Genomic DNA, 17,497 nt, shown 5'->3' on the forward strand with positions numbered 1-17,497 from the left:
TGTGTGTGTGTGTGTGTGTGTGTGTGTGTGTGTGTGTGTGTGTGTGTTTTCTATGCAATTTTATCACATGTGTAGCTTTGTTTATATACCACTACAGCCAAGATGCAGAACAGTTCCGTCACAGCAAAGATCCCTTGTGATCTTTTATAACCATACCCACCTCCCTCCTGCCACCCTTCCCTAACTCCCAGCAACCGCTTATTTTGTCACTTCAGGAATGTCATTTAAATGGAATTGTATGGCATGTATCATTTGAGATGGGTTTTTTTTCACTCAGCATAATTCTGTCGAGATTCATCCAAGCTGTGTATATTGCTAGTTCATTCCTTTTTATTGCTGAGTAGTGTCCCATGGTATGGCTGTACCATAGTTTGTTGAACCAGCCACCTCTTGAAGGTCATCTAGTTTGTTTCTAATTTGGGGCTATTAGAAATAAAGATGATATGAATATTTGCATACAGCTTTTTATGTGGACATAATATTTCATTTCTCTGGGATAAACGTCCCAATGTATAATCGCTGGGTTGTATGGTAGTTGTATGCTTAGTCTTATAAGAAACTACCAAACTGTTTTCTGAAACGGCTACACCATTTTACATTCCCACCAGCAATATCCAAGTGAACCAGTTTTTCCACATTGAATGATTTATTTATTTAATTTTTTTTAACTTTCAACTTATTTTTTATATTAAATATAATTTGTCAAATTGGCTTACATACAATACCCAGTGCTTATCTCAACAAGTGCCCTCCTCAATGCCCATCACCCATTTTCCCTCTCCCCCCCCCCCCCCCCCCACACCATCCACCTTCAGTTTGTTCTCTATATTTAAGAGTCTCTTGTGGTTTGCTTCCTTCCCTCTTTGTTTGTATTTATTTTCCCCCTCCCTTCCCCCATGGTCTTCTGTTAATTTTCTCAAGGTCCACATATGAGTGAAAACATGATATCTGTCCGTCTCTGACTGACTTATTTCACTCAGCACAATACCTTCCAGTTCCATCCATGTTGCTGCAAATGGCATGATTTTATTCTTTCTCATTGCCAAGTAGCATTCCATTGTATGTACAGGAGTGCTGACCCATAGGGGTACATGTACCCCAATGTTTATAGCAGCGCTTCCACATTGAATTTTAATGATGTGAATTACCAACATTGTTTTTAATGTTTGGTGGCTTGGCAGCCCAATGTGAACCAAGCATTACTGCCTACTTTCCCCCTCTTGGTCACTTAGGAAAGCCTTGAGACCTCAAGAACAGACAAGGAGAAGGATCTTCTGGGGCTGTTTTCAGTGGTATCTTTATTTCCACCTCATACCCCAACCTATATGTTCATTGATGGGTTCCAGTCCTCATTGTACCATAGACTGTCAGTAGCCACTGACTGACCACACGTGTGTCCTATATCTCCTCTCAAATTCCTTTTACTTTAATGTTAAAAGTTGCAGAGAAATACCTTCATAGAGTTTTCCAGCCTCTCTTTTTCTTATACCTAAGGCATATCTTAAACCAGTAAATTCTAACATAGTTGAATGGAAATGGATTGCCATATTTAATCCAGCAAGTTAATATTGTACATTCAAACATGGGCTACAAAATAATAAAGCAAGCATTGTCACTTTTTCTTTTCACGTGTTTTTGTTGGCCAGGTGGAATTTGCTGCTGACATAGGCCTTCACTATAAAGGAGAGCTGACAGTTGTCTTACGTTACATTCCCCCAGAGGAGAACCTGGTGCTTCCTCTAGAACAAGTTCAAGGTAGAGTAAAAATTGGTGACTTTGATCAAGGACATTCTGTATCTAGAAGCGTGGGAATAGGGCTCAGGAATTGTTGGATTATGTTACTTTCCCATTACGCGGATGAAAATGTAAAGGATTAGGTGTCACCAACTGGAGAGAGTTGAGAAGTATATCTGACATATGGGGAAGGGTGCAAGATCTTTACAAGTAAAGGGCAAATTTCATACTTAGAAACCAGCCTTAATGGTGATATTTGTTTCCTGGAAGTCCCAGAGATCTAGAATCTTCCCCAGGATGGAGTGGGGAGGGAGGGAGTGGTACAGTCTGCTGAGAGGGGAGGTGTAAAAAGCTGCTGTACCTATTTATGATATTGACAGTTACTCAGGGAGTCTTGAGGAGGAAGTTGACTAGAACACACCAAAGGAAAAATCCAGATGGAGTCAACTTTTAAATCCCTTTTGCCCTTCTACCATCAACTCCTATAGCCAGCTTCCTTTGTCCTTCCATTCGTTATCACCCTCTTCATTGTGACCCTGTGCAAGTAATTACCGTCTCTCAGCCTCCGTTTCCTTCATAGGGTTATTGCAAGGATTAAATAGGTTCATTCATGCAAAGTGCTTAAAGCAGCACTAAATAAAGGTGGTGGTGGTGGTGATTATTCACGTTGAGCACATTTCATCAGAATAAAAATGTGACACAGGAAGAGTTTTCTCTCACTCAGAAATGTAGTTGTGCCTGGGCTATATATTGCCTTTGGAGCTGGCCTTGCACAGTTCTCAATTTGTAAGACTGAAACATCCAAGAAGGAACTTATGGAATTTTCTCTTTTGGAGTCTGCACACTTGTGTGTGGTGTTCACTGTAGCTGTTTCTCACTGAGAGCAAGAATGTGGCTCAGGCAGCTCTCAGGGTCTTTTCCCTTTTCTCTCTATATATACCTGTGAAAAGATATTCCTTGTTGGGGAATAAAGTTTTAAATTTATTTGTTCCTGGGGGGTGGGAGGGAGGGGAGGGTGGGTGATGGGTTTTGAGGAGGGCACCTTTTGGGATGAGCACTGGGTGTTGTATGGAAACCAATTTGACAATAAACTTCATATATTGAAAAAAAATAAATTTATTTGTTCTTGTTTTTCAACAAACACAAATGGGAGACCTATCCAGAAGGAATCCAGTGGGGTAAAAAACATTTAAATAAATACATGGAAAAATACACGGTAGCATAAAGACCTGATTCAGTCAGCAAATGAAATAAGTATTTGCAGATTTTCTTTCTGAACTTTGAAATAGAACCCTCTCTCTCTTCCCTTCTTTCACTTCCCTTCTCCCTCCCTCTCTCTCCGTCTCTCTCAATCTCTCTCATTTTGATGGCTGATGCAGGAAAGAAGAGCTTCAAAAGGGGAAAGAAGAAGGAGTCACCTGTAATATTTGGAGGAATACTGGAAGTGTTCATCAAAGAGGCAAAGAATTTGACCGCAGTGAAGTCGGGAGGCACTTGCGATAGCTTTGTGAAGGGGTAATTTTGTTTTAACTCATTTTAGAAAATACTTAATGGGAGATGAGAGGGTCTGTGATCCATAAGACAGTGGTGGCTGTGAGACTTCTGTGTTAGTCTTACTCTAAATGTACAAGGTAAGAGCTACCCTTAAATGCTGCCTTTTTTTTTTTAAGTTTATTTATTTTTGAGAGACAGAAACAGAGAGTGAGCAGCAGAGGGGCAGAGAGAGGGAGAGACAGAATCCCAAACAATCTCAAAAGTTGAATCCCAGTGCGAGGCTCAGTCTCATAAACTGTGAGATCATGACCTGAGCCAAGATCAAGAGTCAGACACTTAACTGACTGAGCCACCCAGGTGCCCCATAAATACTGGCTTTTAGATATGAAACAACACAAGTATAGAGGGGGCTGCTTATTCTAGCTTTCAGCTTGCTTCCAGCATATTTCAGGATTTCTCATCATTCTCATCCTCAATACTGGCAGATTTTCCTGTAAGATTCATTTCTCAAAGGAGGAGAAAATATGATTTTCTACATGTAATATATTTTTTATTGTGCTTTGTTATTTGATACTGGTAATATACAAAAGCAACAAAAATATTAGATCATTGGTGTTTTGCTCTCTTAGGGGAAATTGTAAAAAGTAGAGACTTCAGAGCACCTTCCCCAGAGATATCAACTGGAGAGTGCTTTGGCAGAGGCATAGTTCTTTTTTCCAGTTTTTTCTTGTGATTGATTTCTAGTTTCATACCATGGTGGTCAGAATAGATACATGGTATGATTTCAGTCTTCTTAAGTTTATCGAAGCTTGTTTTGTTGCCTAAGATGTGATGTATTCTGGACAGCGTTCCATGTGCACTTGAAAATAATCTGTATTCTGTTGTTTTGGAATGGAACGTTCTGTATATATCTGTCATGTCCATCTGGTCTAATGTGTCCTTCAAAGATACCTTTTCCTTATTGATTTTCTGCCATTGATTTAAGTAGGGTGTTAAACCCTACTGTTATTATGTTACCACCAATTTCTCTTTATGTCCATTAATATTTGTTTTATGTATTTAAGTGCTCCAATATTGGGTGCATAGATATTTACAATTATTATACCCTCTTGTTAGATTGATCCTTATCTCATTATGTAATACCCTTCTGTGTCTCTTGTTACAGCCAGCCTTTGTTTTAAAGTCTATTTTGTCTAAGTATTATTGCTCTTCCAGACTTTTTTTTTTTGCTTCCATTTGCATGGTAAAATTTTTTCATCCTTTCACTTTCACTCTGTATGTGTCTTTAGGTCTGGGGTGAGTCTCTTATAGGCAGCATATAGATGGATCTTGTTTTTTTATCCATTCTGCCATCCTCTGTCTTTTTATTGGAGCATTTAGGCCGTTTATATTTAAGATCATTTTGAATAGGTAGGAGCTTACTGCCATTTTGTTCATTGTTTTTCTGGTTGTTTTTGTAGTTCTTCTTTGTTCCTCTCTTCTCTTGCTCTCTTTCTTTGTGATTGATGATTTTCTGTAGTGTTATATTTGGCTTTCTTTCTCTTTATGTTTTGTGGATTTATTATAGATTTTAGGCATGAGGTTAATTCTTTGAGTCAATCACATTACTGTTCTTCTCATCAATCCTTCTTAGAAAAGTATAATTGTCTCTATAAGAAAATGAGTCAAACTTTTACCCTCACAACATTCTAATTTTGATAAAGCAAATAATAAAGAGAAGCAGATATCTGGGACTTTCCTGCTGGTGAGTGTGTGGGCCTGAGTCCCAGTCCATCTGTCCTTCAGTCTTTCTCACAATAGTTTTAAGCACAAAAGATATGTTTTATTTGTATCCTGCCATTGCATTTTCTCTCATCAGCCCCACCATCCATTCCGGCCTCTTCCTGCTCACTGTCTGGTGGGATGAGGGGATGGCTCCTTCCTATGGCCTCATTGTCACCTTACAGGGGTGATTTAACATCTTTTGAAATAGTTTTCACTGTATCTTGTTGAACATTTACAAAGCAGAGATAATAAAAGATAGTATCTTTGTTCTATAATGAAAAAGGGCCTATGACTTTCTAGTAAATTGTCTCCCTAGTTACACTTAAATATTGAGCTGATTTTCAAGAGACCTTACATTTTTTTAAGAGAGCTTGAGAAAGCAAAGTTTTTTCTGTTGCATGTAAACAAACACAAAAGGTAAAGTATCTAGGGCAGGTATGAAAGCTTCATGATAATTAGCGACCCATGTTTCTTCTGTCTTGTTATGGTATTCACCTCATTGGCCCAGGTAGCTGCTGGAGTTTCAGCTATGCCATCTGAATTCCAGCCATAAGGTAATTCCCAGAAACTTCATATAGAGCCACTTTTTGTGTCCTATTGGCCAGAACTTAGTATACAGCTATATAGGCTGCAAGGGAGGCTAGGAATGTTGTCTTTATTCTGGGCAATCTTGTGCCTAACTAAAAAAAAAATGAGTATTTTAAAGAAGAAGGAGAGAATGAATATTGGGAGATAAGGAGTCTTTTTCTTGGTACATGAAATGAAATCTCAAGTGTTGCAAGGTGTCTTATTTATTGTAAGAACCTACTATAGGAGATATTTCATTTCAAGATGAGGGACCAAAATAGGATTAGAAAGGAAAGTGAAGGAATTTTACTATCGCCCTACTTAAAATAAACAATAAACCAATCCACTTAAATCTAGATTTAAGCATAGAAGAACCTAGAAGAAAAAAATCAAATACACACACACACACACACACACACACACACACACACGCATGCACACACACACACATACTAAGAATTAGGGGAATTGATTGGGGGCGCCTGGGTGGCTCAGTCGGTTAAGCTTCTGACTTCAGCTCAGGTCATAATCTCAGTCCATGAGTTCGAGCCCCACATCGGGCTCTGTGCTGACAGCTCAGAGCCTGGAGCCTGTTCCATATTCTGTGTCTCCCTCTCTCTCTGCCCCTCCCCTGCTCACGTTCTGTCTCTCTTTCTCTCAAAAATAAATAAACATTAAAAAAAAATTTTTTAAAGAATGATGGGGAATTGAAATGACTACTCAAGGATGCCATTGCTACTGTCTCACCGATGGCTTGATTGCATTTTCTCTTGCAGCTACCTGCTCCCTGATGATAGCAAAGCCACCAAGCACAAAACTCTGGTAATAAAAAAGAGTGTTAACCCTCAGTGGAACCATACTTTCATGTTCAGTGGCCTGCATCCCCAGGACATAAGGAATGTTTGCCTAGAACTTACTGTCTGGGACAAGGAGGCCTTTTCCAGCAACATCTTTCTGGGAGGAGTTCGTTTGAATTCTGGAACTGGTGAGGGACTTGGGGACCCTGAGATGGTCTGTGACGAGGCATGGGGCAGAAGAGTGGTTCCTGCCGGTTAACGTGTAGTAGATGCACACATAGTTTCAGCTTAACTGATTCCTGAAATTACCACACATGCTCCATCCCTTTAGCCAAGAATCTGTTCATTGTTAAAAATACTACTACATAAGTCTGCATCCTTTGGCTATAAGTTTAAGATATAAAATGTTTGTATTCAGTCCTTTTATAAAATATCACCTACATCTTAGTCTAAGTGAATTTCAACTACCTGCTTGGGTGTTATTTCATGTTTTGCTCAGGAGAAGATCACCAAGACAGCACAGACTTCTGACAGGGGAGAGAACAATTTCCAAGACCAACTTTACTTCATCCTCTTCTCAGATTACTCACTGGTTGAATGGAAAGGAAACCCGTTTTCCCCGCTAAAAAATAACATCTAATGTTGTTTAAACAGATTATGGAAGCATACTACCGATGCCACAAGGTGCAAGCCAACAGGGTGAATTGGAGGGAAATGACAGTGGTAGAGCACATGTAGCCCCCCAGATTCTCATTATTCCATAATTTAAGTAAGACATGGAGGGTCTGCATGCACCATGGTCTATATTCCTGTTAAGAACAACCCTGCCTCTATGATGCTCTACTTTGTTATAGATTAAGGAGAGCCAAGAATATCTATACCACTAAAGTGAAAAATCCCCAGGTCAGTGGGGAGTTTAACAAAGGGCCTTGTTAAAAAGTGAGTGCTTCAGAGACCCACCCGTTCAGCCTGTTCTTCTGTCAGGTTAACTCAGTCCAGAAGAGAGCCTGCTCTGTGATAAACTACCAAATTGGAGGGTGGTGGAAATGACCTACTAGGGCCATCCTGATTTGTTTCTCTTCATCTTGGCAGAAGTGAGTAGTCCGACTACAAAGGAAGTCTTTCGTTCTAACTAACACTACTCACTAGATGTGGTAAGGAAAAACAAGCCAGTGAAGGACTCTCTGCTCAAAAGACCCCCTTAGAGGTTGATAAGTGTCTTCCAGAAGATCGAAATGTTTCATCTGTGAAGTGTAACACTCCTTTTCCCCCTCTTCAGGTATGAGCCATGGGAAGAACGTGGATTGGATGGACTCTCAGGGGGAAGAGCAACGCCTTTGGCAGAAGATGGCCGACAATCCCGGGACTCCCGTAGAGGGTGTACTCATGCTCCGTTCCAGCATGGGGAAGTGTAGACTCTGAAGGTACCAGTCTCCAAAATGGGGCCTCCAGGCACTGTCTGGCTGCCATTTCCTATTATTATCAGGCTTGGTACCTGAGATTCTGTTTCCCTGCCATTTCTCACCTGAGGGAACTGGGACATGTGGGGAGAGATGTCAGTGTTATGAACATTTAGGGACTTGCTGAGTGTCTATAAGAGCATGTACCTCCATATGTCCATGGACCACGGCCTTTTTGACTGGATGATGGAAAGTGTGTCACATTGTCCTGTCAGCAAGCAAATTGTACAGTGATTCATAGGCTTTATACCATAAGGGAAATGGTGCAAGCTTCTTTGAAACTACAGTAGAGATTTGGAGTCCCTAAACTTCTATTAATGAGTTATTTTGGGTTTCTTAAAAGGGTTTGAGGGCCACTCATAATATAGATCACTTGAAGAGTAAGAAGGAATACTGGCTACCCTTTTCTCACCCTGGGAATCCCCACAGTCCAAAGAAGGCATGGTGGGGATGGTTGCTTGGACAAGGAGGTGGCCCTGTTATTGTAGCAAACTTGTGGATTAACCAGGTAAGTTTTCAAGATGAACTGAAAGGTTTTTTTGGTGACTATATAATTTATAATCTAAATCAGCCCACTTTTGAGAATGAGAAGAACGAAATTATTATACTGGAACAACAGATGTAAACCAGGATTGAACTGGGAAAATTGGGATGTAGGGTCACCCTACTTATGACCTAACAATTAGTTCTATGATAAACAATTAGTTTATAAAATATTCTAAGCCACTAACTACAAGGAAGTAAGAACTAATGCACATTTTGAGCTCCTGCTTGTATCATATTTACTGATATCTCTTTGGTCAAAGGAAGTCATATGGCCAAGCCTAAAATCAAGAGGCAGGAAAATCCATCTGTGCACGATGAAGCCATGGCAAGACTGATGATGCAGAAAGGGAAGAAGAATTGTTACCAGTAGTTCAGTCTACCATACTTTCTGTTACCTGGAATTCTAGATGCTTTAGCCACCAAACTTAAATGCAAAGGTAGTTGAAGCAGAAAGGTACCTCAGACCTGTTCCTCATTTTGCATATTCCAAATCTGAAGCCCAGGGAGCTGACGTGACTTGGCCAAGGTCATATAGAAGCTATGACTGTATTCAGACTTAAATCCAGGCTGTGATTTATAGGCCAGTATTCTTTCTACTGTAGCCCCTGGCATAATCTTGTGCTTATCCAGGTGGAGAGGAGGGCATAGATGAAAGAAGGTGGAGCAGAGTCAGATTACTTCAGTATGAAGTACCTGATCGACTTTTCTGCCAGAGTCCTAGTCTAGCCCCTCAGCTCATTTTTTTACTTGAATTCATATAAAATCTTTAAAAGGATAGAAACTGAATTTTAGTGGTAAGAAAGGTAGAATCATCTTTAGGCTTATTCAAGCTAATTTTTCCATATTCTAAATTTCTCCTTGAATTTTGAAAACTGATTTAAGAATATATTTAGCATTATTCTGAGGGAATAAGCAGTCCATTTTCAGTATTATTCAAAAAAGGCTAATTCTCAAAAATTAAAGTTACCAGTCTAGTGTAGCTCAGTATATATGGAATATTTTTTAAAAACTCAAACTCCCATCCCTATGTTGCCCTTCTTAAGAAACAAAACACAAAGTGTAAGATCATCACTACTTCCTGTATTGGAAAACTTGTCTTCAGACTTGACCTGACCCATTCTGTCTTCATTGATATTTTGGGGACACGTGAGAGGGAGATGATGGTGAAGTATGGAGACATCTCTAAAGTAAACAAAATGGGGGCGCCTGGGTGGCTCAGTCAGTTAAGCGTCCGACTTTGGCTCAGGTCATGATCTCACGGTTTGTGAGTTCAAGCCCCGCATTGGGCTCCGTGCTAACAGCTTGGAGCCTGGAGTCTACTTCTTTGGCTCCCTCTCCCTCTGCCCCTTCCGTGCTTGCTCTCTCTCTCTCTCTCTCTCTCTCTCTCTCAAAAATAAATTTAAAAAAATTTTTAAAAATACAGTAAATAAAATGAAGTAGATTTATTCGCTAACAATAAAAGTGGCAAAATAATAAATTCTAAAATCTATAACTTAAACTCTAGATGAGCATAAAATTTATGTGTTCAGATCTTTGCCACATTTAGAGCAGTTTTCTGTATTATGGTTTCATAAAATCCAACATCTAACTGGGTATTTCCACAATGCGAAACCTAGGTATGCAGAAGTCCATCAGAAACCTGCGATGTTGTTCTCAGAGAGAAAAGGTAAATTGATCTTCATGTCATTCTTTTTACTAAGTATTGTGTAGGAGTACAAATATTTTTAAATCTAGATTACATATGTGAATGGCACACAATTCAAATAGTTCAAAATTGTGAAAAGTCCATCTGCCTTCCTCCCCTTCCATAGCAGAAATGATTGATAGTCTCATTCTTTCTTATGCATATAGGGTATTACATTATAGGGATATAGCACATTTATTTAACCATTCCTATCAAATGCCATGTTAAATATGGTTAACTAAGCTATCTACGTTTGGTGGCTTTTCTGAAAAACCTTTTCTTTCAAACATCAACACTTCGAAATTCAAAATGAGATTTTTGGGTATTTCCAATTTGGGGTATTTGTCCTACAGAGATAGATACAGATGTGAGAAATGAGTACATACAAAAGTATTTATTGCAAAAGATAGAAAACAACCCAGTAGCCCCTCAGTAGAGGCCTTCTGCAATATCATATATGCCTAGTTTTTCTGTGTCGTTAGTTGCTCCCTCTCCTTCTCTGTTAAAGATTGTTAAATGATAAGCATCGGATTCTTCAGTGCTTGTTGTTTCTTATCACTTCATACACCATCTCTGGCATTATCATGTATGCTGCCCTCGTAGTTTTATATGCTTATAACTTCAAACTCACATCTCCAACCCAGACCCTTCCTCTCAGCCTTAGACTCAGACCCACCTACCTATATGACCTATCCACCAGCATAGCTCATGTTTTCAACATAGTCAAAATGGAACCCTTTATTCCACCTTCCCCTTGTACCCAATTCTTCCTATTCTAGTATATCCTGTCTCAGTGCCTTGTACTGTCATCTACCCAGTTGAGCCAGTTCAGCTGGACAGTTCAGCCCAGTCTATCTCAGCATAGATAAAAGCACAGAGAGTGCTCTCCAGCCCAGCTCTCCATATCGCCTTCTCAGAAGATACCATGACCTTGCTGGAGTGTCCTTGTCAGGACATCTCAGCCCTCAGCATTCCCTCACTTGAATCATACAAGTTGTAAAGGGACATGGGCAAGCTTTAAAGCCTGACTTTATCCATTCAGATTGTCAACAGTACTTTCAGGACATCTGGAAGATAATTTATCAGCTCTCATTTCACTTACATTGTCACTATAACTGGAATCATCATGTTGTAGATCTTCCAGGACACAAAAATGCCAAACACAAAGATACTTTGATGGAACTTCATAATCCTAGTCTCCTTTTCCTTAATAAACCCACACAAATATATGACCATTGATCTTTAAGTGTTTAAGTAACTAATGGATGGCCCGCCTGATTCACAGTAATATCATCTCATCATCACCTGCTACCCTAAGGTTTATATTTGATGGGGGAGGAGAAAGTCATCGAAGAAACAAGGGCAAATCCTACTTTTAGAAGCAAAGTAGATCGAAATATTGAATCATCCCGGAAGTACCTCAGAGTAAAAGCCTATGGCATGTGGGACTATGATCAATGTTTATTTTTTTTTGTTCCATATAGATATTTCACATTAAACAGAGCATTGCCTTTAGAAGTTGGCAGAAGGGCTCTCCTCCTATAATGGTGTCATTTATGGCCTCTGAAATTAAAACAAACAGGAGGAGGAAATCTACACAGGTAACACTATAACAAAAATTGGATCTAGCAAAGTTTGAACAATAGCCATGGAAACTGAGCCACATCGAGGATTCCAAAGGATTATCTGAATCATCCGGAGTATGAATTTAATACACTGCTTCCAGAGCATTGCTCCAAACCTACTGAACAAAATCCTCAGAAATTCCCATCATTCTAATCAAGATTCTTGGGTGATTCTGATACAAATGGATCACAGTTTGAGAAACACTGCATAAGAAGACAAAATAACTCAACTGTAATAACTGGACTCACTCTATGTCATGATGGCAGGTTAGATTTGGCTAACTTGGACATTGTTCATTGCAAGGCAATCATGGTGAAATGGAAGGAGCCTAACCTCGGACTCAGATGATATTAGCTCAAGTCTTGACTGCTTACCAACTATGTGACCTCGGTCAAGTTAAGTATCCAATCTAGGCCTTGATCTTTTTGCCTGTAAAACAGGAATAATCAGGATAACTTGGAGTTACTGAAGATATGAAAGAAAGTAATATATGTAAATATGCTTTGTAAATTTTAACCACTGGGGTGGGGGAGGCCATTGGTGAGCTAGATACAGCACTCTGTTGTTCATAATCTCTTGGGCCCTTCTTTTCCTGAATGCTTGGCTGGAACTTAATCATTCTATGTACAATTAAGTGGTCTCCGGTGTATAGAAATACAAAAAAAAAAAAAAAAAGGGGGAAAAGGAAAAAAAAAAAAAAAAAAAAAAAAAAAAAACGGAGAAGAAGAAGAAGAAGAAGAAGAAGACGAAGAAGAAGACGAAGAAGAAGAAGACGAAGACGAAGAAGACGAAGAAGACGAAGACGAAGAAGAAGAAAAGAAAAGAAAGAAAGAAAGATCTTATTTTGTGCTATATTACCCATTGTGGGTAATAGTAATTTATTTTTAGGCTGGAATTTCCTACTTCATCTGACTAGATAATAAATATTTCAAAATGTGTTTTATTTGATGGGGAGAAAAACTGTGGTCAGTTTTTTTTGTTAACAGGTTGTGGAATCTACAAGCAAACCATGTTGCCATGCCTTTCCGTAACACCCTCTTTTGGTGTAAAGACCATCTCTTTCTGTGGCCCATTGCTTATCCTTCATGCTAGAGAGATCAAACCTGCCTTCCTCACAGGGTTGTTGTTCAGAATTGTGCTTTTTATTTACAGAAGGAAATTTACCGTTCTGTTGAAACAAATTCCATAGAAATACAAACTACTCTTGGCATTATGAGGAATGCACAGTGTTTCAAAGATCAGCATTTTTACCTCATTTGCCTCCCTAGAACTCATCAAACTATTCTGGCAGGGGGTTCCTTCCATATTTGGAAAAGGGAAGTGGAATATGTAGTTAGTATTGCCTGTACATGACAAAACACTCATATGGGGTAGTAGATCATATTTTTATCTTTAGTATCTCAGCACAAAGGGAGACTTAACTCTGCTTTTCTTTTTCTTTGGTTGAGGCAGAGATTAACACAGCAAGAAAGTAAAATATTTTATTATAATTTAAAGCAAAAGTTTAAGTCATTGGCATTTGTGAGGGAAAAAAAGGCTCCTTATCGAAGAGCAGAGAACTAGATACGTGTTTGAATCTAAATATTTTCGTTTCACCTCTTTATTGTTAGATCTGCTTACTTTGGGAAAGAGTCTGATTGCTCCTTCCATGCATTTTTTTCTGCTTCGCCCAAGGTTAATTTTGTCTTCAGAAAGTTGACACTCGTTTGTGCAAATCCATGAGAATTATGAGTCCAAACAATAAAACTTTTCAAATATTTCTCACTTGGAAACAAGGAAGGGAACCATTCTGTTACAAGACAGTTTATGTCCATCATTTGTGGTTAAACTATAGTTAGAGCAATTGTAGGTTGGGAATATATTTTCTTTTCTATCCTTTCCTCATATTCATTATTCACAAATGGACATTTTTGAAGAGAGATCATTGGCTTTCAGTTGATATGAAGAAATAGATGTCTAGAATTTCCTGAATCTTTTTGCTTTTGACCTTCATCACCCTCACTTAATTTGTCCTCCTTAATTCCTAAATATCTTCCTACATTGTCCCTCTGACTAATGGGGTTTATACAAGAACCTTAGGAACTCCTCATGATCCCACATGGATTAATGGAAATATTATTGTTAATTTTCAGCTTTTTCCTTTTACCTCAAAACCCAGCCCTGTTAGAATCATATGCTTGCAAAGCATCTGAATGCACAAAGCCAGTTTACGGGGTTGGGTAGGGGCTGTCCTGGCTACTTCCCGGGGTGCCAAGTTATAAGGGGCACTAAACATCCCTGAAAAGGTAATGAGGCAGAGAACTTCTCTAAGGAAGAGTATGGTATTAGGAGGATGAAATAATGTCTATTTCAATAAATAAGTGAAGAAGGGAACCCATGCCTGAAGAGCGATTCATGGTTGATAAATTCTAAGAAAGACAGGTCTATTTAGAGGTAAAGCGTTTGTTTTGTTGAATAAGGTTTACAGTTTGGGCTAGACATGAATTGCTAAGGACATAGGGAAAGGGGGGGGGTGCCTCCATTGAGGGTTTCCTTTGTATCCCTTCCACCAGGCAGGTGTTCCTCAAGTGTTATACAATTATTTACAGAACCTCTGAGAGGGGCACCATATCATCAGTGCAAGAATTGGCCCGACTGAATGTACTTGGTCTCCATTCCTAGATTGAGTGTGGTTGTCACAAGCAGTCCATTTGTTTTTTTTTTTCTGGGCCTGAAGATGAGTCTAAGAGTTTAGTGGGCTGGAGAAGGAAGACAAACTCTCAATATCCTAAGAACAGCTACCGATCATTGGCTCACTGGGACATTAGAACAGGAGCTCTCCTTGGGAAGAAATAAGAGGGGTAATTTTCCAAACTGCCAAAGGCTGGGTAGCCTACATGTGAGTGTGTTCATTTCTGCTTTGTCTCTGCCACCCACCTGCTTTGGCTGCCAATTTATTCTCCTAAACTCCTGCTCAGATAGGAATCCGACTTCTTTGTTTGCTTTTAAATCCATAGATTTTATTTCTCATAGCAGTATTAGGTTTACAGAAAAATTGAGCAGAAAGTACAGAGAGTTCCCTTATACAACTACACCGTCCCCAACAAGTTTCTCCTATAATGAACATCTTGGTGTAGTACATTTATTGCAATTGATGAATCAATACTGGTACATCATTATTAACTCAAGTCCGTAGTTTATATTAGGGTTCATTCTTGGTGTTTTACAGTTTTGTGGGTTTTGACAAATGCATAATATCCTGCATCCACGATTACATCATCATGCAGAATAATTTCAGTGCCATAAAAATCTGTGCTCTAACCTGTGGCAACCACTGATCTTTTTACTGTCTACTTGACTATAGTGTCTTTCCTTTGCCTTCTCTTAGAATGTCATTAGTTGAAATCATATGGTATGTACCCTTTCTGACTTGCTTGTTTCACTTATCGATGCGCATTTAAGGTTTCTCCGTGTCTTTTTGTGGTTTGATAGTTCATTTGTATTTTTTTAAATTTCATTAAGAACACTTGACATGAGATTTTACTGTCTTAACACATTTTTAAGTGTATGATACAGTATCTTTGTTTTTAAATAAAGAGAAAAGGATGGAAAACTCTAGGAAACAGTAACATTTTTTAAATCCCCTGGAGATGATGGGAAGTCTGCATTTATTTTGCTAGTTTTCTTGGTTTTCTTCAACCGTTCCTATTTACTTGTCTTGCCATGTTTAGTGCAAAATTAGTAGCAATACTTAAATGTTTAACATGCCTACTTCTAACCTTCTGTATGGAATATGTACCCCAAACCAAAGCTTTGTGCCACCCTGTACTTGCTGCAAACTTTAATGTCTTTTTCATTAAATTCACTTTCCTAATATCTCTAATGTGTTCTGTTACAAGTTATTCCTGAGTACTTGAAGATGGATTGTATATCCCTGAGGACTGATTATATGTCACCTATATTCCTCCTGTTTTTAATACTTATTTGTCTTTGGAGAAAAGCACATTTATTGAATTGACACACACAGATGGAATGAGCGTCTTCTTTTTGTTTCTAAGGCTAGGATGATGTTGAAAAACTCTTCTTGGTGCTCAGCTATTGAATTCGACCATCACTGTGGCTTTTGCTCACTTATCTTTCTGTAAATCTGAACCCTGACACCATCACTCCCTTTGCGCTAAATAAATCGTAGGTGATGACAAGGGAAGGGATCAGAAGTGACCTTGGTTGTGCACCTATTATGTATCAGGTGGTTGCCAAACTGCTTTGTGCTTTGCTACTTTGCTCTCTGGTTTTACGCTGCATTTGGCCAACTGGAGCCAATAGTGGTAGATTAGAGGACAAGAGGACAGAAAGTTCAGGGTGTTTATTCCCCCTTGCTAGGCTGAAGGCTGTTAGAGACTGTTCTTCTGTCACAGCTCCTCTTAGGTGATCTGTCCTAAAACTATACATACAGTTCTCTCTGGGCTCCACTTGTCACTCCCTCCCCTTGCCCTGTAGGCCTAGGGTGGTAAATATCCTTTGATGCTGTTAGCTTTGAAGTGCTTCAGTACCCCTTACTGAGTTCCTTTACCATGCCCACACCGTTATAATCCTTTCATTATGTCCTCTCCAATTCCCGTTTGAGTCTGTTGTCTGTTTCCCAACAGGACTTTGACTAAAAAGTATGTCATTGATTGTAAGACACTCCCCACCTCAGAGATGTTAAAATGTGAAAAGAAAATGTGTGTCTTAGAATCAGTGAACTATGCTAGTCGGGATGTATTCCTGGTGAATGAACAAATCATTGAATAATGAGCGTTCATAGTGCCCCTCATCTCAAAGACAGAGAAAGTGTAGTGGTATGACAGATTGTGTTGTTCAGGCTAAACTTCAAAAATAAGAGTCAACACTGATTCTTCCTAAGTACTTAGATGCTCTTTTTCAGTCTTGAGATGGGTAATCAGCGAGAAGGTCATGGCCTTGCCCAAAACTCCTAGTTGTTACACCAGGGCTAAAACATTAAAATACTATTTAGTCATTCCATTTCTCATGAAATGAGATAACTCCAAAGCAAATGCTACCAATGTGGGTACAAATTTGCTTTTTGTGCAGCTGTACTTTGTTATTGTTTTTTGTGATTCTACACGAACTGAGTTCACAGCTTTCTGAAAGAAGAGGATGGCCCGCAAGTTGGCTCACATTCACTGACTGCTCTGTGTAACAACTGGCATGTATTCTGGCCAAGCCTATTTTTTAATTTTTTTTTAATGTTTGTTTATTTTTGAGAGGGAGATAGCATGAGCAGGGGAGGGCCAGGGACAGAGGGAGACACAGAATCTGAAGCAGGCTCCAGGCTCTGAGCTGTCAGCACAGAGCCCGACGGGGGGCTCAAACTCACAAACTGGGAGACCGTGACCTGAGCCGAAGACACTTAATCAAATGTGCCACCCAGGCACCCCTGGCCAAGCCTATTTTTAATAGACGTTGGCCTTATTTACAGCCTAAGACATTACTTAGTCTAGGTTGCCTGTCTAGAACTTACCAGTCCGTTAGCAAAACTACTCATTGGAACTGCACAGGCTGTCTTATCACAGAAAACTAGCAATGTCTGAGTCTAGTCTGGCAAGTACAAGAACTACTGTGGGTCTCTACAAGGCACACAGCTACCAGGAACACTAACACTCTCCATGAGTCCCGTCAGCGTTGAGAAAAGGGTCGAATTTTTGGTATGCTTCCACTCTTTTCTACTCATGCTTCTGTCACCATTCCAGAGCAATCAGTGCACTTTTGTTTAAGGAAGTGGTCTGCAGACCACTGGGTGTCCTAAAACATTTTTGCGGGGGGTCAGCAAAGTCAAAGCTATT

General features: G+C 39.4%; 1 protein-coding gene across 2 annotated transcripts in view; it reads left to right on the forward strand.

Annotated features, from left to right (window-relative positions):
• SYTL5 (synaptotagmin like 5) overlaps nucleotides 1-7,857 on the forward strand; it is a 107,975-nt gene extending 100,118 nt beyond the window's left edge. For both annotated transcript variants that reach the window (XM_049643685.1, XM_049643686.1), the window contains 4 exons: nucleotides 1,647-1,755; nucleotides 3,114-3,249; nucleotides 6,336-6,544; nucleotides 7,636-7,857. In XM_049643685.1, coding sequence (XP_049499642.1) covers nucleotides 1,647-1,755; nucleotides 3,114-3,249; nucleotides 6,336-6,544; nucleotides 7,636-7,778 — 597 coding nt within the window. In that variant the 3' untranslated portion in view covers nucleotides 7,779-7,857. The remainder of the gene's footprint in view (nucleotides 1-1,646; nucleotides 1,756-3,113; nucleotides 3,250-6,335; nucleotides 6,545-7,635) is intronic.
• The last annotated feature ends 9,640 nt before the right edge of the window (nucleotides 7,858-17,497 follow it).

Source organism: Panthera uncia, chromosome X (assembly GCF_023721935.1).
Source record: "Panthera uncia isolate 11264 chromosome X, Puncia_PCG_1.0, whole genome shotgun sequence".
NCBI lineage: Eukaryota > Metazoa > Chordata > Mammalia > Carnivora > Felidae > Panthera > Panthera uncia.